Genomic DNA, 22,829 nt, shown 5'->3' with positions numbered 1-22,829 from the left:
CCGGCGGCAACCGCCCCGAGGAGAATGAAGCGAAAAAGAAGAAGCGGCGCAACCGGCAGAACACCGGCCGAGCCTGGCCGTGTCGGCCGGCCCACCGAATCACGGGGCGAACCACGTCGTGGCCGCGAACGGTCGCGGCGCCAGCGAGGTGCAGATGATCGAGTCCGGCCGCTGTAGAGCCGGCTCCCTGTCGTCCAGCACCGGCTCGAGCTCGCCGCCGGCCACCAGCGAGCCTAGCGTCAGCCCTCTTCATCAGCCGCAGGCCATCATGAAGAAGAAGAGCAAGGTCGAGTTCTTCAGCGATCGCGCGAGGTGAGTAACTCTCTTTGCTGCATCGTTTATCGGTTGATGGAATAGAAGCGCGAGGGGCCCAGGAATCAATCTCTCGAAATTAATCGCTGCGGAATTGTGACAGATTGCGCTATCTTTATGGCGCGGCAACATCCATGAGATTGAGCGGCTATTCTTGTCGGCAATTTTGCGTTAATTTTAAGTCGCTCGATAAGTTTTTTTTTTTTTTTTCGACAACGAAACAAACGCGACTTGCTCTTGTAAAGAAAAATCTCTTTAAAGCGACGAGTTCTTACAAATGCGGGAAGTGTAATAGCAGTCGGATACTTCAGTCTTGCGATCGATTACGAGAGGATGATAGGATCGCTCGAATCAAGGCTTCGGACGTTTTTAGACAAAAACTCTGCATTGTGAGACGAAAAGGATGCATCGGGCTCGTTTCACGCAAAGCCTCGAGTTGGATCTCGCTAAAGAAGAAAAAAAAAAGTCGAATCTTCGGATAAGAATGATAGATGAGGTGGTGCGCGTCGCGGGGGGTGGCAGGGAGAGGAGTATAGTCGTTTTCCCGTCGTCGAAACGTTCGTCGCGTATCCTTGTGTGGGTGTGTCGTCCGGGGAAGACGACACCTTAAAGCAGACGCGTGAGAATGAAATGCAACGAAGAACGTCAGCATAGTCTTTCACGATGTATAAAAACACAAGAAGGAAAAACATGAGAATTCCACATATAGATTGGAATTTAAATCGTATGCAAAAAGAAAAGGCCGCTTATTTAATGCTTATGACGTAAAAAAAAGGAAAGAAAAAACTGGGCGTGGTCAAGAGAGAACCGAACGCGAAGTATTTCCTCTTTTGAATATTGAACGTTTCGTTTTTATACAGAGACGAGGTTCGTTACGATAGAGAGGGAGAAAGAGCCTCGGTACGAATAAATCACGAAGTTGCGAAAAATATCCGGAATATTTTCTGCTTTAAATTCGCACCGGCTTGTGAACGCGCGGGCCACATGAGTGAATAAATCTCGTCCCGCACGCAAACACGTAGCAACAAAATTGGATTCCATTTCGACTTCGCTACTTGGTTCCCTCTTACGTAACCGCGTCCCAACCGAGCAGTTAATCTAGCCGTTTCTTTTATGAGTTTGTCGCTCGCCGCGCGTTTTATGATCTCCAAATATTTAGATAAAAGCGTACCGCGAGCGCGCGCGATTTCTGTCGCGGCAGATGGTGTCCAAATGATGGTGAGAGTTCTCGGAACTAGGGACAAGGCGGAAGCTTTAACGAGACGAAGAAAGAAGGGAGGATTAGAGAAGTGTGTCCAGCCGAAAGGGCATCTCTCTCCGCGTTTCGCGAACAGCCGGATGATGAATGATGATTATCCGGAGATTAAGATCTCGCGAAGTGACGAAACAACAGCGACTTCTTCGGCTTCTCGCGATGACAAATCCATTCTGACTCGCCACTTTGTGAAATTCGACACCGAGGTTTTTTTCCCCTTTCCCCCGATGGGACGGAACAAGAAACGACGCCGAACTTGACGCAATTTCAATACTGATCCCTCAACCGCCGATTAATTCGCTCTACTGATTTCTTATATTAATCGTTCGTTGCCCGTTTGGTTTCACGAAAGGGTCGCGCGTTTCGGAACCGGTTCGCGTAACTCTAAGTTTTGAAATATGCGCGCGGATCGTGGCATCTCCGTGGCATTCTTCAAGAGCGTTTCAAAGAAAGAGGATCTTATTACGTGAGTAGGAAGTTATAAAAAAAAAATCAAAGTTTAAAGAAGGTTCGAAACTAATCGGAACTTTGCCTCTTCGAGAAGGAACTTGCGTCTATATTGCATTAATATGAATTTTGTGAACCACCTTTCTTGCTGCACTAAAATCTTAATTTTGACAAACTTAAACGAAAAACTTTCGCAACATTACGAATTCGGTAAATTGTTCGGATGACTGGCGTGTCTTTTTTGTTCACTGAGAGAAATATTAATCAAACGCTTAGTTAAATAGTGATCGAATGAACTTTGTAATTACCGATATCAAAACCTTTGTTACACTTAACCGTTTAATTATAAGTTGTACAAAAACAATTGATTAAGGCTACTGACTGTTTAGTCGAAATAACTATATTTAGTAATTGCAATTAAAATTTATATCACTATTTAACTAAACGTTTTCGTCTATTTCACCAAATATTTCTCTCAATGTTAAAACTTTTATGCACCCAGATAAAAGTTGTGTTTAAATTGATAAAATGACTTTTTTTTAATTCAAAGAAGATACTGACAAATGTAAGAAATAATTTGTTTGTTCTAGTTTTAAAAATAGATTTCTTTTATCTAAATAAAAATTTGCATAATTAATTTTTTTAATTCTAACGAAAGGAACAACTAAAAAAATGTCTTCAAATCAAAGAAACTTTTCTTTAACCGTACAGCAACGCACAAATTTCTTTGATCCAATTTTTTTTTTTATTTGAAAAAACTTCGAGTGTGAGTTCTGTGTTGCGTACCGTGATTATCAACATTTCCTTTGTTCAGTTCGAAGGCGAACGTGGTGCTAATTCCGAGTTGATCTACGAGACTAATGTTCGTAATATTTTAAACATAGACTATTTTTCGACCACCTCTAACGTCACGAAACACAACACAACGCCAAAAATTGTAATATATGTTTTTTTCTTTTCCTCGACCCGACGATTTATGCTCGGCGGCGGCATGTATCTTGCGCGAGGAAGATAAAAGAGTACTGTGTCGTCGAGGGGAAGAGACGAAGGCGAGCCTTCCGTTGTTCGCGTCCGCGTGTCGCGTAAAGCGTCTCTCTTTGGACGCGCACGTTCGAGAGGGCATGAATGAACGCCGCTGGTCTGTTTTCTCTCGTCGCGCGTAGGTCGCTATAGAAGCGGTGTCGAGTACTACGTGTGTACTACGTGCGTGCATGTCCGTGTGCGCGCGTATTAGGTTGCTCTAGACCTCCGGTAAGAGAGCGAGAAGACGAAGGGCAACGAGAGAGAGCCACCATGACGATTACGACAGCGCTCCACCCATGGTACGCGCTCGCGCGCGCGTACGTGTGTGCGCGTATACGTGTGTGCAACCTATATATAGATGCAGCCTTGGAAACCTGTCCTATTTCTGTTTATGTTCCTCCAGTTCGACGGGTCGGAAACCCTCCTGGGCCTCCTTCAACCTTCGTTGTACGACGTAGAATTTTTCTAGACTTCTGACCTATACGCTGTCTATTTGCTCGATGGAGACGCTCGCTCGTGATGAATCTCGTGATTCATCTCGCGATTCATCTCGCTAAACGTCGCTCGCGGTTAAGCAAGCGTGACAAATAATGCAACGTACAGTTGCAAATTCGCTTTTTGCTAATTATATTTTTTTTTTTAAAATCTCGGAATCTTGTATTCTTAATTTTGTAAAATTCATTCGCTGAAATTAGTTCGCTTTTTTTTCAATTCAAGTTTATTAGCTGTTATTAAGCTTTATAAAATGAGTAACAATCAAGTCTATAATATGCAAATGTGAAGTGAATATTAATGCTACTTTTTGACATAATTTCGTATCGTTGAAGCCGTTTTGAATTTATAATGTGAATAAATACATTTATAATTATTAAAAGCGTTACGTCGTTCGATATAATTTCAAGTTTCTTTGCGAGCACAATAGCCAACAAGGTTTTCGGGGTCTGCATTCTCGGTTTCGTTTTCGTTTCGATCATAGCTGGGCCCGGTACCTTGAGGCGAGTCCGCATGCACCGAGATGCAACGGCGAGTTTAGGTTGCGAGTAGGGCGGTCGGGACTCGGGACCCGTTGGAGCTCGTTGTGTATACGTCTGTGCGTGCACGCGTGCGTGTGCGATGCGTGCACGTATGCACGAGCGATTGCTAGCGTTGGGGAAGAGGGAGAAGAAGACGAAAGAGAGGCGGAGGAGCGAGGATGCTTGTAACCTTGACCGTGGCCACCTTCTCAGGGCCACCGAGCGAGGAGGAGCCTGAACGCTCTAGCAGCTCTCAAGGCCAACGGCATGGAATCACGCCACCACGATGCATTTAAAGAGGTAGAGAGCGTCGAGAGGATGCTGCTAAAAACTCGCACCCAGCTGCCTGTACAACCTTTTCGCGCGTCATCGAAAAAATCTTTGTTAATTTTCTACATTGCGGTCGGATGTTGCTTGTTGATCTTACGATATCTCAATGTCTTATATCTTCGCGACTCTCCTTAAAGCTTATCTGTGTTTCAATTAACACGTTTCCAACAATTGCATTTATTATTTATTTTTTTTAGCTTTGGTTGGCATACCATTTCTTCTGAAAGAGTGATTTGAATTTTGTTACGATTTAATAGAGTTAAAAGTTGATTAATTATAATTAAATCTTTTAGACACGATAAAAAATTTTTAGCTCGAATGTTTCTTTCATTAAAAATTTTTAAATAATGATTTTGCACACACACAAGCTTGAAGCTTCGTTCACTTTTGAAACGGGGAAAATAAATAATGATAAATAAAAAATAATAACGTTAGTATTGTTCTGTGAAACTTAACGCTCTTATTTCCAATATAATTACGTCGTTAGCGCGATGGCGTAAAATTCTACGGGGCCGCAAATTTTCCGCACGAATGTTCTTTGTTCCGGACGCGGTGTCCCCCTATCCTCCTGACACATTCACCGCGTTTTATGTTCCGCAATTAAAAGAGGAAGGAGGAGACGCGAACGCGAAGCCGAAGGATTAACTCACACCTACGTGCGCGCATAGCTCGATATGCTTCTTCGTCGCTACGCTCCTTGCAGCTGTGAGCTCACCTTTATTCTAAATCCTGCGGCGCAGCAGCCGCAGCGTGAATCTCGTTTCGAGAGCAGCGCTATCGCGACGGCGCGGATGTTGATCACGAATTCTGAGGATCGTTACGATGTGCAACGCAACGCGAGAGGTTGAGAGGAGAAGAGGAGCGTGAAAACCTTCCGCTCCTTTCCGTTCATCGCGCAATATAGCGCAATAGGGCGCTATTCTCGGGAACGTTGCGGCCGTTTATGCCGCGCGTATGATAGCGTTTTCCCCTCTTTTTTTCTTCCTCTTTTTACGCGGGCTTTCATTCGATATCTTCTCTCTCTCTCTCTCTTTCTCTCCCCTTCCCTCCCCCTTGCCCGTGACCATTACGGACGTCTTTTGGGAAGACCGGCGCGCGGATCTATAAATTTTCGCTGTTGCGCGAACGAGCTCACCACCGAGAGGGCTCGGATTTTAACTGGAAATAAATCGCGGACGGAACGCTCTACGACCATTCGTAGACCTTCACTACCCTCGAAAAGCGTCCCGCGAATGTTTTTTCTCGAATGTGCGACATCTTTCATGCGTAAATATTTATTGGGGGGTGCGTACCGGATCAGTTTTTTTTTGCAGGCTTATAAATTTCATCTTTATTTCGCTTCTCTCCTACTTTACAGCGGCCCCGAACTAGACGTTACGGAGACGCATGAATGCTCGCAGAACTATTAAAAGAATCGTGGGGATCTATATAGCCTGAATCCGAACGTGAATTGTTACAAGTAGCGGAGAGACTGTTGTTGCAGAGGAGGATTAATTGTTCTATAAATCGGTTTTAATAGAATTCCCCTTTGAAAGAATGCAAAAAAAAAAGAGAAAGAACGCAAAGTATTCAAATTGCAATATCTTTCACGGGCATTTTCCATGCTGATTTCGGTCTAATCTGCGCGCACTCTCGCGTGCTTGTTTTCTATTTCGAGCACTCACGTTCCACGTACTACGGAGTTTCTCTGACAGAGCGTGCATTGAATTTGCGAGTTGCGTATTCACGAAACGTGTAGCGGAAAAAATTGATTGGAATGATATTATAAACTTCTACGGTGTATTCATTCACGGCGTTAAACCATATGGACTTTCTCAAGAACGCGTCACGAATCTAGGTTTTACGATAACGATAAGGTATCTTAAATTACGGCAGTTAAATCTGAATAGTGCATGAGGCGAGCGAGGGATTGCACTTCTCGGAGAAGCTGATAATTTTTAGATTTTAGATTTTTTCCCTTTCTCGGTACGTGGAATTACATTTACGTTCTGCATTTACGTCTACGTGTCTCGCGCATTCACCCCGGCATTTTCTCGAGTTTCGTACAGAGGTACGTTTATTTAACACAGATGTGCCCTAATTGCGGTCACATCCGCAGGAATTCGACTGTGGTTGTGTACTCGAAATATTGCACGCGACGAAATTTGCATTTCAAATTTTCGATCAATTAGTTCCGTTATACCATTTGCATCATACGAAAGTGAGTGGCAGGCGAAGAGGTAGTCAAATTGCAGGGCTGTTGATCGCATGCGCGTGATCGTGATTAATCTGTCTATAATTGCAAGCTTGCAGCGGACGCGTATGGATTAACACTCGTCGATTGCGCTCCGCAAAACGAATTGCCTGCTCGCGTCGCACGTTACGAATGCAGGTAATCGTTTCGTATGCGATCACGTCCGTGCAATTTGCAGCGATATATCAGATGTATCGATTTCAATGAGCGCCGTTTAAACACTTGCGTAAAATAGGTAAAGAGATCTGAAAAAAAGTCGAGCAACTTTTTGATCTTGAACTTGTATAATAGAAATTTTATGCATTTCTTGAATTACTAGATAATTACATCTGTCTAGCAACTAAAATGTAAAACTATTGAGATTTCTTATCAATATGTAACACTTTGCTTGCAATTATTGCGGAAAATCTGAATTCATTTATTGAACAAAAGCAAGACGATAAATGGATTATTCAATTGATTAACGAGCAATCCATCTATCCTGAAAATCCATCTATTAATACTAGATTACTAGGCAGGTGTCTACGCATATTTTTATCAGGAAAATTGCAGTCACTGAATAAAACTCCAAATTCTTGTTTATTTTCTACATGATATTGTTATAACTAATGAAACACAGTAACATTGTAATACTACTGGTAGACAGTAACTGGCTGGATGTCTAGTAAAACTGCATACATTTTTTAGACTTTATTCAAGTATACATATTGATCTACCTAATTACATGTTTAGAAGAATGCTATTAAGATCAAATCTTCCATGAGCCAATGAATACCACCGAGCTAATGCAATTTTCAAGTTAATTTTTAATATAACGTCACTGCTGCTGTTACGTCGAATGCTCTCGAGAAAAGCACTCGTAATCGCATCCGCCTGCAGCGGAGACGACATCTCCTGTAAAGAATCGTGAAGTAATGGTGGAAGTAAGCCGACGGGGCGCAGGGGAATCGAGAGAGGAGCGACGAGTTTGGGGATTGACCCTGAACCCCGACCCTGAGGCCGAGAAACGCCCCAAGGATGCCTTAAAGACGACGGGGCGAGATGTTCCTCCCTCTCGGGCGCGCATTTCTTTTTGAAAAGGTGGAAGTTGCTCTTAATTAAATTCCCTCCGAGGGGATACACTCTCTCTCGCTCCTCGTCTCGTCGTCAAATCCAACAGGATTCTCGCGTTATTATTGGTCGCGCTTTTTTTTTCTTTCTGCCGAATAAGACATTCCAGGCACGCCGGCAGCATCGTAGGTGCGCCAATTATCACAAAGAAAAGCGGTGCGACTAATAATGGCTAGTAAGATAATATCGATATGTTAGATAATGTCCAAAATGTCGATAATTGACTGAGAAATATCATTATTTATTTAGCATTATCGTCAATATACTACACTGAGAGAAAAAATATCTTGCGATAAAAAAATTTTACGTAATACAAAAAAATTATTTACTCGGTGAGTCCCAATAGCTTATTTACTTACAGTCGAGTTAAAAATTTTTTAATTGAAATATTTATATAAATAAAATAAAGAAATAATTTTTGTTCAAGTAATTTTTTCTTGCAGTTCCAGAAAATATTTACTTTTAAACTATTTTCATATTTAAGATAATCAGATTAAATTGTTTTCTTAGATCTTTTAATCTATTAAACTTATTAAATTTAATTAAATTGCTTTCTTAGATTAAAAAATCTAAGAAAACAATGTAATTAAGTTTAATAATATTATTAGCTTATTTATAAAATTATTATTTAAATGTAAAAAAACAAAATTATATATTCTAGGTAATATGTCTATTTATTTAAAAGTAAATATTTTTACTTAAATAGAACAAATGCTTGCATCAAAGTATAGGTTTTAAGAAAACATAATATTGTTTTTATTTAAAACAATTTTTTCTCAGTGTACACGATATTTTTTTTGTGTTTCAAGTTTTCATATCGTGCTCAATTTTAATAAAATACGAGGATATGAAATTAGATATTCTTCAGTGATATTTTCTTACAAGTTGTCAACAATGGAAGAAAATGGTTATAAGACTCGAATATCGACATTACGGAAGGTTGCCGTCCGAAAATACAAAGCGACAGTTGTGCACAAAACGCTGCGCGAGTGGAAAACGTTTCTTTCCTATCTTCATTCTTGCAGATAGCGCGCAAAAAGTAATTTCCGCGCGGCGCGAGTTGAAATTACTTTTTGTTAAACGAAGACGCGTTCTTGTGTTCTTCACCTATTCTTGCATAGGTATGAAAAACGTTAAGTTTATAAAGGGATTAGACTTCATTACCACCCAGCGGTGACTGCCGCGAAGTTGAAACTTTTATCCCTCTCTCGGCATATCGCGTTAATAATAACGCCAATTCATTAGAAGCGTATATTTTGTTAAACAGTCGGCTTGACAAGAAAGTCGAGATAAAGTTGAGATAACAAAAAAAACGTTTCCTTTTTTCGTTTCAGAATTTTCAACATTTTTAAAAAAATTTCTCAGTTGACGTCGCCGATATTTGTCGTTAGAGGAAGATGAGCCTACCGTTTGACGAGTGACATAATACATTAGACGTTTTTTTCGGCGTGTTAGATAATCGATGCGAAGGTCGGGATAATAACGAGCTCTGTCAACGATTCTCAAAGGCTCCGTGACCAAAGCGCGGGTAATTACGAGTCAAAAATCAATTCGGTTACGCATTCAGCTCGCGGACTTGACGCCGAACGGCCTTCACACGTTGACCCAAACATACGCGTTTTACGCGCGCGTTTACATTTGCACGCACGCGTATGTGGCATTCGTCGCATTCGTAACGAGCTGTTTGCCAAATTCATGCAAATATGTATGGATCGTTCGCTGTGAAGGAGGCGAGTAAGGAGGGGGGTGGGCGAGAGGAAGATGGGACGCCTCGCCTACTCGTACGTCATTAACATTCATGAACTACAGCCGAGCCGCTGTGTCCTCCTTCCTCTCCTTTGTACATTTCTTCCGTCCGTTTCTTCGCGCGGTTTTCTACCGTTTCGGTGCAGTTTTTCGCGAAGGCAAAATTTTATCGCGTCGACGAGCTCGCTTGCATATTGAAAGCCCGCAATGAGATCGTCATGAATACAAATAGCGTTAGAAAAATCGAAGTTATATTTGGGCACAATAGATGCACTCCTCGAACGTTGCGATTCGTCGACTGGTTGCGTGAATGAAGACAATATTGTTTCCAACAGTTCTTCGTTTTTTTCCCCTTTTTTTTTTACGTATTCTAGTCCAATCCGGACCTCGTTGAAACCAGTTTCATACGCAGAATGTCAGAAAAAAGGTAAATGCAACACAAAATGTACGATAAATTAATGTAAAATTATATTTATTTCTTTTTCGGAATATATGTTTTATGTTTTAACGAGAAGCAATTTCACGATTCTACATTAACGTTTAAAGAGTTGTTATAAAGATATAATTACCATAAATGTTGTTGTAGCTTCATTTAATTAAATAATAAATTTCAATAAATTTAATTAAAAATTAAATTTAATTAAATTTAACTTATCTAGAAAAACGTGTTTAACATTAATACGTGTATGTATGCTATGCCACTATTTAATTTAAAAACTTGATCTCGTGTACTTGAAAGTTTCTCAAACGTGATGGAAGTTAAACGTATTCTCGTTTATATATATACTCGGGGAGAATGAATGCTTGGCCGCGAAAATCGGTAAAATTTTCGTTAGAATTCCAGATGCGATAAGCCTCTTAAGGTAATAAGCCGAATGGTCATTGCGCGCATCCCTCAACGGAAGAGTTTCACGCGCTTTTGACTTTCGGGGACGGCGATTACTTAAAAATTACATCTCTCGCGGGGCGAGTTTAATTGCGTTAAACTCGTCCGACGTGTGAGACGAGCGGCATCACAGCGGAAACGGTGTCGCGTTTTCGGTCGGTTTGCCGAATTGCGGTAATTAAGGAAATTGCGTTTTGCTCTTGTGAGGCGCCCTTGTCGAAACTTTTCGTCCTCGGCTCAATTAACGGACGAGGAGAGGTCAGAACTTAGAGCATCTTCAATTGCACTACAATATTAACCAAGAATTTTGCTCGAAAATAATTGTCGCGTGATTTTGCTTTAAGAGAAATATCAATTAAACGTTTAGTTAGTGATCAAATGAATTTTGTAGTTTCTGGTACCAAAAACTTAATTACATTTAACAAACCATTTGGTTGCAGTTGTATGAAAACAATTGTTTAGTTAAGGCTACAGATTGTTTGGTCAAAACAACTACACATTTAGTAATAATAACTGTAAAATTCATTTGATCACTATTTAATTATGTAATCGTTTGGTCCATTTCATCAAATATTTCTTTCAGTGTACTTGATTGTACAATTATTTCTGCAGCAATGTCGTATTACATCGACGTGATATAAGAGCGAAATCCCCACGGTAATCGTTATAAAATATTGAATGTAATAAATGGGGAATGTGAATACAAATTGAAGTCAAGTAGACGTTTTGCGCATTATGATCGATATCAGAAATCGGTTTTACGTTGGCAAGGCTTCCCAACGTTATTTAACGGTCTTTTTTTTCGACGATCGTAATTCGTGCCGAACCGCGTGACTCGATCCGAGCTCGAATTTCTCATGGAAGATTGCTCCGAACCCTCTCATTGTCTCGACAGAAACAGAGAGAGGCTTCGCGGTATTATAACGTTACACGAGCGTGTTACGGAATACGTAATTTGATGCCAGAATATCCTGTTCACATAAGTTAGTAAGGATACTTTGAATATGTGTCAAAAAGCAGCCGCCCTCACAATACCGCGATCTCGTTATCTTGGCTTGTGTGAACGAATACGATCAAAAATACGTTACCACTAAAATTTTTCGTTTCATTAACTATCGGAAATATTGTAAGTTACATTATTTTATATATACATACACAACTTTTTGTATTTTTTAGAAGAAATAAATATCAGAATATGTACAAGAAATATATATTTTTTGATATTTATCGTATATAATATATAAAATATGCACCAAGAGAAAAAATACTAAATTTTGATAAATATTTGTTTGAATACTTGCAATAAAATATTTTATTAAAATTTAATAATTTTTTTCTTAGTGTAAGATATGCATTATAATTTTTTAAATATTATGTGTGTATATATACGAGTATATATAAAATTTTTTTGAAATTATATGAAAAGTTGGACAGAGAAATAGTCTATTTGACATTGTTGACTTTTTATTTGATTATGCAAAACTCTCTGAGTAATGTTTCATCCAATATAATTTAGTAATATCGAAACCTTCTCGATTAAAATTCATAGGATATAGCAAGCGATGTTTATTGAGCACTTTTATATAACTAGAATACTGATTATAATTGATGAAGCCGATCCTAATCCGAATTGCTAAATTGTCGTTAAACAAAAACTGTATCAATCACGCAAGTGTCTCATATATGCTAATCGAATCGGTGGAACTCCCCAGGCGAAAATGCAGATCTGCGCGTTGTCACCGCTGACAATCGCAGCGGAATGTATCGCGTCGCGAGCGACGAACACGTCGCTTCCGTTTCCCCGGGAGAATAACGGACGGTCTCGTATATTCCAAAGCTCCCTCGATGGCGCGAAGTTCTCCCACAGGAACTACTCCCGACTCCGGTTAAATCTCAATCTTGCGTTTCCCTTTTTCCTCCTCCGCCATCCCCCTTACCTGTTTTCTCGTGGCTCCTTTGCATCCCCTTTTTCTCGAGACGCGTAGCGGATGCTGCGACAAGGAGCGGGAGGTGTTCTCTCAAACAACGTTTCGGTCTGTTGTATCTCGTCCCTGCAACGACCCACCGGCTAAATCACCGGCCTAAAACGCCAGCCAAGCAGCCAGCCAGCCAACCAGGCAGCCAGCTCCATCCTGGCAGCGCCCGGATCCTTATTTACGCGATCCCGTTATCTTGGCCGCCCGCGCCCCCGTCTTCCGCCCTCTCGCGTTCTTTCTCTCGCTCTCCGCGCGCCGTCCGTCTCATCGGATTCCTCGAAGGCGAGAGTTAAGGAGGACGAGGAGAACCAGATGAGAAAGATTCTCTGCCGCGCCTCCTCTCGCATTCGTATGTGTATACTCTGCGCACAAGTGTGTAAATTATTAGAGGCCTGGGGGTGGTTTACTGCTAATTGGTTTGTTAACATCGTGCTCGCTTTACTCGAGAGAGAGAGAGATAGAGAGAGAGAGAGAGAGACAGACACGCAGCTCGCATTTTCCTCGCGTGCACGATACACTGTTCATTCGGCGCTCGCATGCAATTTGCGGGTACGCGCCTCGGAAAATAGGGGAAACTTTTACCAGCCACATTTAATTATAGCGAAAGCGTTTCTCCTCCTCTTCTTCCTCTCATCTCTTTATCTTTCATCTCTTCGCCTCTCGTATACGGCATGTACCGTAACATATGGATATGTGATATGAAGCAGCTCGCGTGCTTCAGTGTTTATATTTGATGTTTGATAATACCTTTCGCAATAATTTGTAAAATAATTATGGCCTACCGCGCTCGTATGTATTTTCCGAGTACGCGCGCCGAGAAAATCTTCTGCCGAGAGAGAAGAAAATTACCAGCTATAATTGTCATAATGAAATTTCTTTCTCTCCTATTATATTGTAATCTGACACACTCATACATGCTACATTTCTTTTGAAATCTAACGTATCATTAGATAAATATGTATAAATGTATCTATCTGTTATATGGAAAGAACGATTTCGCCAACGTATCTAAAAATTTAGTTGAACACAGATCTGAAAATAATTTTAAATTGCTAGGTATAATACCGATATTTTTTGCAGCATTGCTCATCATGCTTGAACATTCCTCACAATTATTTTGATGGGCTAATAAAATTATTTTCAAATCTGTATCCATCATCCATAAATATTTAGATATTTCAACAAAACTATTCTTTTCGTGCATATATATTCGTCGTGTGCATAGTAGATGATCTTGAATGCAATGTTTGTAAATACTTATCAAATGATAAGATACTCGATATAATCAAAGTATATATTTTTTTATAAAAATATCTCAAGGTAATTGCCTATCGCGGCGCACACTTTAGAGCTTTTTAATTAACGAGAGAGCAGTTTTTGCCGGACGTAAGCATTTTAAAATTTTGGCAGTAATTCCTGTGATTAAAGTATTCCGTAATTACTCTGTTAAAGCTTGATCTCTATTATCCTCGGTGATGTCCGCTTAGCTCGGAAAGAGGTGCGAACTATAATGGGAATCTTAAATACTCGAAATGAAATGTGACTATACTTGGGAGCTTTAGAGTCCGCTTGTGTCTCTCTGCCTCTTGAAAATCTGGCGGGAATTTGTGCTTTCTGGAGCACGTGAGCATATAATCCAGGGAGTTGCCCGCGCGCTGTATAACTGTGTGGCGGGGTTGAGGGGTGGAAGAAGGAGGGGGGGGATTAACCTTTAGACGAGTTCTCAGGTAATCCTCTCTCTTTGGCGAGATTCATTCGGGGGGTCCGTTATCGCGTCGGGGATAAGTCCGCTTACAAGGACCTCCTTACACGATCGTTCGACTTCCTTTTTCTCACGTACGTACCGTGTCCCGGCGAGGAAAAAAAGCTCCTTATTCGCCGACACTATTTCGGTTTATTGGATAGCTCTCGTCCTCTCGGCATCGTCCGATTCTCCTTCCAATTGCAACTACCGTCGATACTCGGGCTGCGAGTATTCGTAATACCATTTTCTCAGTCTGGCCAAATCTAAGTGAGCGGATTTCCGCGATCCCGCATGCCGGTAAGATCCAATCGCAAAGTTTCGAGTAAAACAATCTTTTTACAATGCAAATATACAGTGTTATATCACTAATTATGAACTTTTAAATTGTAAAATACGTTATATAATACCTATTGTTGAGTGCGAATCAAGGTCTTTAATACCGAATCGAATCGTTGAAACATAATTTTTAATGAACAACACAATTATCGTTGGTAGAACTTCAATATAGATAATGAAAAATATTTCCATCTAAAAAAAAATAATATTGATTGTAAAGTTATTTTAAATGATTTTATAAAATTATCAGTATAGGTGATTAGTAGTTATTTAAACATCTTAGCTTTGATATTTTCGAATGATTTGAATCATAAAGACTCGAATCAGAATCGAATAGTACACGCATCTCTCATATTTGCCACGCAGTAATGTTTTTTTAGTCTGATCGTAGTCAAATGTCAGTTTTGTCAAATGATAACCTTGTACACAAACGACGACGATCTCTGCTTTGCGCGTAACTAGATGTACCACCACCACCACGAACGCAGTCTCCCACGATTGTCGCATTCGCTTTTCTCCCCCGATTCGCCGGTGACGGTTTCGGTGACGAGTCAGTCGAGTGCGCGTTGCACAAAGCAATGCAACAATCCAACGATGGCCTCTGTCGAGGGACGGAGGAGGGCGCGTTCCTGAACGTGACACCCGAAATCGCACCCTTCCAGGCATCGTCCAACCGGGCTCTCGCTATCGACGGTGTGCCGTTGACATTGACCCTCAAAGATGGCTCGTGTCGGCGACAAAAGCTACGCGCTTCGCTCCCGAACGGGATTTAACGAAACGCGGCGAGAGCGAGAGAGGGAGATTGGAGAGCACAGTTGGTTCGTCATGTTTGCGAACACACGTTTGACGGATCCCCTTCTTCTGCTTTCGCCCTCCGTTAGTATATAAACAGTTCCAGCTGGTACTCTACTTTGCGCGATGTTTTCTTCTTTGGTACTAAGATAGTCTCGCCTCGATAATTCAATAGCCGCGAGGAGTGATTTATGTGCACACAAGGTCACACAATAATATATCGTGAGGCTAAGACGGGACGATTTGACAAGAGAGAGAGAGAGAGAGAAAGAGAAGAAAAATATGTTACAGCTGATACTAAACTTTTTTTGAAACTTGCTGCAGGCACGTGTTTGCTGCAGCAACGCGGTAATAGCGTACTGAAAGTAACATCTTAACATCATTCCGACATCTCGCATCTGCTCCCGACGAGAAAGACTCTTAAAATAGAAATTAATATCGTCTAATGTAATTCGCGGGTAAACACTTTCGATAATCGGCAGGATTTATTATTCTCGTATATCTTTCGTGATAGCAGAGAGATGACGCGAATTAATGAATGTCTTGCCTGGATTAGACGCGACAGCGTTTCGCAAATCGTGTCGCCGCGCCATACCACGCCACGCCACGCCGCCTCTTTATCGTTTTCGTTTTAATTAACGAACGCTGCGGAGCTCGGTAGCTCGGCTACTCCGCTTTCACGCTCGGATCGGACGCGCGGCATTAGCATACAATTAAATCGAGAACATGCAGGCACTCTCGCGGACGAATGCACCGGGGGGGATTCTGCATCGTGATTCGACGCACGTAACCGACAACCGGCGGCCATCAATGTCTTCTCGTGGCTGTCATCCGTGAAGCTTGTTTTTCTTCGCTCGCGCGAGCCTCCTCGTATCGTCATTCTGCTGTTTATGCTGTCTATTAATAGACGGAAATCGCGCCGCGCCGGAAGAACCGGTCCTCGATTCTTTCGGTTCTGGTCCCACTGTTGATTTTTTTTTCAGCACAGAAATTGTTTTACACGAGAATTTTATCTTTGGCAAAAAAGTCGTATATTATATTTATATTCTATAAAAAAGATGCGATCGTGGGCGTGTTTATGTAATGCGAAATCGTATTTAAATATTTTCAAAGCCAGTTTCGGCTAATATCATCTGAAGAAATAAGAAAAAAAAAAGAGCATGAAAACAAAATTGTGAATATATTTTGAATATATTTTACGATGCGTAAGATTAGATGCTCTTCCAGAGATAGAGGACAGGTATTAAAAGAACGTGGCGGTACAGATATTTAAACTGCGCGTTTTTTTACTTTTCTTTTTTTTTTAATACACGACGTTCATTTCTCCATTTTGCATTGCCGAGATCTGACTTGTATTATTTCGGAAATATGCACGATATTTCTCTTCTCTCGGTTACCGCGCGCGCGCGGGACCAAAATCTCCATATGTGGGAAAGAAACTCTCGCGGTATCGAATGCGTTTGCCTTGTTCGCGTAAAGTAAGTTTCTTAGGACGGGTCAAGTGCTAAAGAAGCAGCCTGTACAAATTTTCACGCGACATCGTCTTGGAGAGAATCACAAGCGCGGCGGCGGACCGGTCGGTTGGTCGGTCGGTTGGTCGGGTCATTGTGTGTGTTTAGCCGTACCGTCGTTTCCATTATCGTTGCCCGACTCATTAACGCACACCTGCGACCCGCTTTAGGGGGATTTAAGTCGTGAGCTACAGAAGATTTCTTTTCATCACGCCACGTAGACGCGACACGTACAAGAGGCGCGGTGTCCGTCGTCTTCGCCGTCGCCGTCGTCGTCGTTGTCCGTAGAAATTGCACGTTGAAGCCGGCTGGCTCCGTCTTTAGCAAGATCCTCACGTGCTTCGTAAGTAATTCGTGAAGCGAATTCAGGAGTCTCATCCGCGCCGTCCAAGGACATCGCGGGTAAGCGATCGAATCGCACCGAATATCTATACACGTTCGATCCTCTCCTCGCTGACGCTATCTCGTTACCCGGCAATCCCTTATGGACACTTTCGGCTTACCGATAACCATTCTCGTCCTCCGTCCCTCGTGCGTTAACAACAAAGTTTGCGCGTGCTTTGATCTCCGTAATTCGAAACACCTCGTCAATCCGGCGCACGAATTTGCCGTTGTGTCGACAAAGACGGACGCGCGAACGTTTCGTGTCGGAAGTAAATTTCACGGATTACGAACGATCAATTTTGCATGCGAAATCCTACGATTTTACGCTTACGAAAAGATTATCTATTTTTTACGATCTATTTTTTAGATAGGTGTATTAACTAAGTTTTCATTGACTTTGGATGATGCTGACAGCGTCGTATAGAAACTTTTAAAGCTATTTGTCGTTTCGTCATTAAGGTTGGCTAATATATATACCAACGATAATATGGGTAGATGATTTTGACATCAAAGCGTAATATACACGGTAAGAAGTTACTCCCCTGCATCTGATGGGATGAACATGGAGTATTATATTATGAACTCCTTCCACCGGGTCAAACGGTCATAGCAGAATGCTACGTGCACCAATTAAACCGTTTGAACCAAGCAATTCAAGAGAAACGGCCGGCAGGACACAAAGTCATTTTGCTCCACGAGAGCAACGCGAGACGTTGCACATGACGTCAAACAAGCGCCGTATGATCTCGAATGGGAAATCCTTCCTTATTCAACGTATTCTCCAGACATCGCAATTACCACTTATGTTGGTCAATACGGCACAGCCTCTACGATACACACTTTCAAAATTAAGTATGGGTTATAACTCAAAACGTAACAAAAATATAAAAATTTCATAAAACATTCTAGTATTATGTTTGAATATTTTTATAAAGTTTAAGCATAATTCACTTATTGGTTTAAAAGTTATTTAATTTTTTGTTTACTCTTGAGTTTGCAGTACTCATTTATAAATTTAACGAGGAAGTATCATTAACAATTGATAAAATTTTAAACCAAATTTTTCAGTCATTTTCTTTTTTGCAACTAGTTTCAGGGCCAAAATTCGGGTATTCGCGACCAAAATTTTTTGTTGATTATGATAAAAGAAAGAATAAATTTAAAGAAGCACTCAGTTTTTAAATTTCTACAACTTAGTAGCTCGTATAGCCAAAACATCTTTAAAGCAGATGCTAGAAAATGGGTCGACATTCTTTCGCCGTGCTGTCGGCTATCGTACTGCTTGAAAGATGACAAAAAGTAGCAAACGCATACAACAAATATTTTAATCAATATATTCATTTACTATCTTGTAATACAATCAACGTTTAAATGTTTTGATGAAGGAAGTTGAAAAAAGAGATTTGTTATGTTTGTTGTAATTTTATCGAATGAAAATAAAGCAGATTGATTTATAACAATCTTACTTTGCAATGTTAATCAATGTATAATATATGCGAGTTCTTTACATAGTTTCCAGATTTATACTATTGATATGCATATTTACTTCATTTCTCATCAAAAACATTCTTAATTCTTACTTCGGCAACTTGTTACACAAGTCTGGTGGAGAATTAATTGATTACGCCGCTACTTTAATGGAGCTGATAAATGAAGCGCGATGTTTGATTTTTTGCCGCATACTTCTTTTAGCAATCACATTTTCACATATTGACCTATGCTACTTCTCCATCAGGTAACTTGTTTAATGATATTTAAAAATAGATACCCATTATATTTTGCAATCGAATTTTATTTACCGAATACTCATACATGTGAACGACACATTAGAAATCTTTCTCGTCTTAACGTAATCGTGGATCAGCGATGCTTGCCTTACTTGCCAGGAAAATAAGTATAATTTTATCCCGCTTGGCTCTTGAATATTAACGAGTTCGCAGAATTTATCTCCATCCTTGGAGATCTTCGGCGAAGTCTTATCGGGTTAGCTTCTTCGCGGTCGCGCGAGGTCTTTATTTACCATGGCTCTGCATTCCGGCACGGTCCAATTCGCGCACACACATATCCGCCGGAAAAAAGATGCGCGCACTTATGCGCGAATGTGTCATGAGCGTGTCATTTGCGACACGCCCAGTGGCGCTTAATTTCGCGTGCGCGCATTGGCCGACGCATAGATGTGTTGTTGTCTATCACGCTTATCGTAATGCGTGCACATGCGCGCACGTGTGTCCTATGTGTGCGATGGATGTGTGACGGAAGGGCATCTCGCGAGCGCAGTTATCGCCTAACTACGCAAAAATGCGATAAAGCCTCCGACAAAAAATAAAAAAAAAATATTGTTGAACCACACAGCTCCGCGCTCCGTTTAGTTTCACTTTTGCTTTTGTCGTTTGGACCTTTTTTTAGAACTCCGCGCTCGTAAATAACGGCCGGTAAGCATCGTAAACAAGATGACGTTTTCTACTTGGAAAAATGCCTATACAGATTACTCTTCTGAAACTATCGTCTTTCCGTTAAATTATCGACGCCCCGAGAAGAATTGGACCGAATTTGAAATATATAGAGCCGTCGCGCCTCGCTGTACTGTTACGTGAAAAACACAAGTTTTGCGCGAACAAGAGATATTTTCCTGTCGCCGTGGTGTGTGGCCAATTAACACAAAAGTTGCTAAAGTATCTATCGATAAACACTTCAAATGATAGCATTCCAATCTGTATCTTGTTTGTAGACAAAGTCACGTACTCATGCTTCGCATTTATCCTCGAATGTGACACTGCCAGTGATAACGTTTCTTTCTAGTTTTATGAGATAAAAATAAAACTTTGTATCAAGCGGCCGTATCTATTACTAAATTATGCATATGGATCTGAGAATATTTTTAGTTACGGCATGTGAGAGTCAGCGAATTGTGTAAGTTTCAAATTTCACACAAATATGCAGATTGATCACAAACATAAATATGGAACGAGCTAAATTTGATTTTTCGATGCTGTTTCTTTCGAAATTTTTTTTTTACAGAAAATTCACGATTTAGATGCAACTGCACTCAGGATTTTGCAAATTTGTTAAACGAATGTGTCACGCGACTGAGTGAAGTAAACGCATAAAAACGCACAAACAATATATCCCTATATAAGTCCTATATGTGATTCGATGATCTAATCAAGTTTTCTGTTTCTATAAAAATCCGCTATCGGATTTCAATATGCTAAATTTTTCGATGACTCAAGCCGTCTACATGAAGTTTTTCGATCACAAGTTTTACGTCCTTGAACTTGTATTTGAACTTTTGAAAAAATTATTTATATTTTTGATGCAAAAGCTGCACGTTCTTGACTTAAAAAAAAAAGAAAGATATTAAACAAAAAATAATTATTTAAAGATTTAATGAACTTTGATGTAAATTGATAAAGATGTTGATTCAATTTCTCTATACTATATGATTTGTCAACAAGATTTATCAATACCAAGTTTACATTTTATAATACTTTTTAATAAAAAATTAGGTTTCAAGTCCTTCAAATTTTATTTTATTTTATTTTAGGCTTTAATCGCCCTTAAAATAGATTCTGTTGCCACCCATGCGTTACCTAAGCTAAAAATTTCCCCTTCATAGAGTAGGTATCGCGACCTAGGTCAGGCACTCGATAAAGTGTGCTGACGTAAGTCGCCTGAAATACTCTTCCACGATATTCCATTGCAATTGCCGCAGTTTTCCCCGATGCATCTATCGTCGCTATATACATTCCCGGTGATGTCATCGATGTTCTGGCAGCGGCGTCAACTCCCAGCGAGAAAAAATATAAATAAAAATTCGCAAATTTTTGGATCGCGTCCGACGAAGGGCGAATCCTTCACACCTTATTGGACTCCAATCAGTCATCGGCGTCTTTCCTCGCGCATCGAGCCCATTAATCCGCGATAACGAATCTGAGAAGTGATATCGTTCTACGTATTAAGATAGGTCAGGCCTGTGTCGAGCGGTTAGCGATAAACGTGACGGGTTTGCATAATCGCGCGGCAGTGTGCGCGAACACGAAACGCATATTTTCGACGAAAACATATGTCGTGTCCGGTAGAGTCGCTTCGACGACGCAACACGAGTGCATAAGAGCGTGGCCAATTCGTTTCGTTCGTCAATAATCGTGTCTGTGCACGTAAGCAACAGAGAGTCAAAGAATACATGATTGTTTGGCGATCGTTAGGCGAGCGCGCTCGCTCGCTCGCTCGTTGCTATTTTCAGCGAAGCGGGAACACTTGCCTCTGATCGGCGCAACGTGATATTACCGCGAACGGACGGTGCGATTCGCGGAAATGCTGACTAACCGACTCCAGTCGCCGGCGTAATAAATCGTGGCCGGGTCGTGGCCGCGGGACGGTGGCGGCGGACGAAAGGCAGGTTGCGGGAGGTGATACGCGATGTCCGGAGGGCCTCTTTGCGCCTCGATGGCGCGCCATTCACGCGCGGAGATGCGGGGAAGGTGTCAAGTGTAGAGAACACTTCCTAGAAACGTAATCCGTCTCTCTGTGCAACCGACCGGACTCGATACACTGTGTGTATCGAGTCGGTGTTCGGTTACGAAAACTTATCCGCTCCGTCCGGCGCGGCGCCGAGCCGTATATGACGCCTACTGTTTGCGCAACATTGTTAGATCAGGTCCCACGTTGCTGAACGCCATAGCGTATAAATCGCGCATTTTACGATGCCAATTAATTCAGCGGCGTCGCGTGACGTGCTCGAGAGCTCTGTACCAGATGTTTTTAACCGCGACAAAGACGTTAAATCTTTTCACGTAGCGTTTAAGGATAGATAGGTGCAAATTGCTTGTTATTGTTCTCTTCTCTCCGCAGACTGAACTGGATCATATTTTGACGAGTTTTTTTTCCCCATTTTGTTGATTTTGTCTCAAATTCGAACATATACAAAACCAGTAAAATAACATTTCGGATCATATAATTGTACATTCTTATTCCTAAATGTTAGGAGAGTATATTAAAATTTTTTAGAGCTCCGAAAGTAAAAAAAAACTAGAATATCATTTATCAGTGACCCAGATGACTAAGCGGTGAAAAACTGGGTAGTCTATGAAGAGTTAATGAATGTAATTACATCTCTAATTAGAGATACGTTTATACTAATTTATATTAGCAACATTTATTAAATTGTCAAACATCGTGCTCCAAAATGCACTGAGGAAAAAGTTAAATTGATTAAATTTTTCAGCTTGATTAAATTTTTTCATTTAAAATATTCGTACATGAACTACTTGAACTTTATGTATTTATATATTTAATTTAAGCATACATAAATTTAACTTAAATACATTAATACATGAACAAATTTAATAAAAGTAGAAAATTTCAATCAAGTAATTTTTTTTCTCAGTGTATGGAGTTTAGGCATCATTGCCCATTGTTTCGCGCACATTATTACCTCTCCCTTCCTCTCCTTCCCTCCAGTCTGAGCAATGAAAAAGGGTAGTCTGTAAAAAGGGGTAGTAATATTTACTTAACATTTTTCTCAAAAGTTATCTCGCGGTTGATCCTCACGCGAATGCAAAACATTGATACTGTGCAATAACATTTGATACGCTCGTTCGTCAAGCGCTCTTATTACAAAAAAACTGATTCGTGAGCGCAAACAGTTGAGCGCCACGCAGTTAATTAATTGAGCGGGATTCGGACGTAAACGTTATACACGGTTCGGCTAATGGCGTTACTCGAACGCGCG

The 22,829-nt window shown here is 40.9% G+C and overlaps 1 protein-coding gene across 1 annotated transcript in view; it reads left to right on the top strand.

Annotated features, from left to right (window-relative positions):
* The window catches only part of LOC105200279 (headcase protein), a 158,672-nt gene that overhangs the window by 1,517 nt on the left and 134,326 nt on the right, over positions 1 to 22,829 (top strand). Inside the window, 2 exon segments of the mRNA XM_011167755.3 lie at positions 3 to 60; positions 63 to 312. Coding sequence (XP_011166057.2) covers positions 3 to 60; positions 63 to 312 — 308 coding nt within the window.

Source organism: Solenopsis invicta, chromosome 11 (genome assembly GCF_016802725.1).
Source record: "Solenopsis invicta isolate M01_SB chromosome 11, UNIL_Sinv_3.0, whole genome shotgun sequence".
NCBI lineage: Eukaryota > Metazoa > Arthropoda > Insecta > Hymenoptera > Formicidae > Solenopsis > Solenopsis invicta.
Note: the sequence above shows the minus strand (reverse complement) of the source record. Positions and strands in the feature narration are given on the sequence as shown.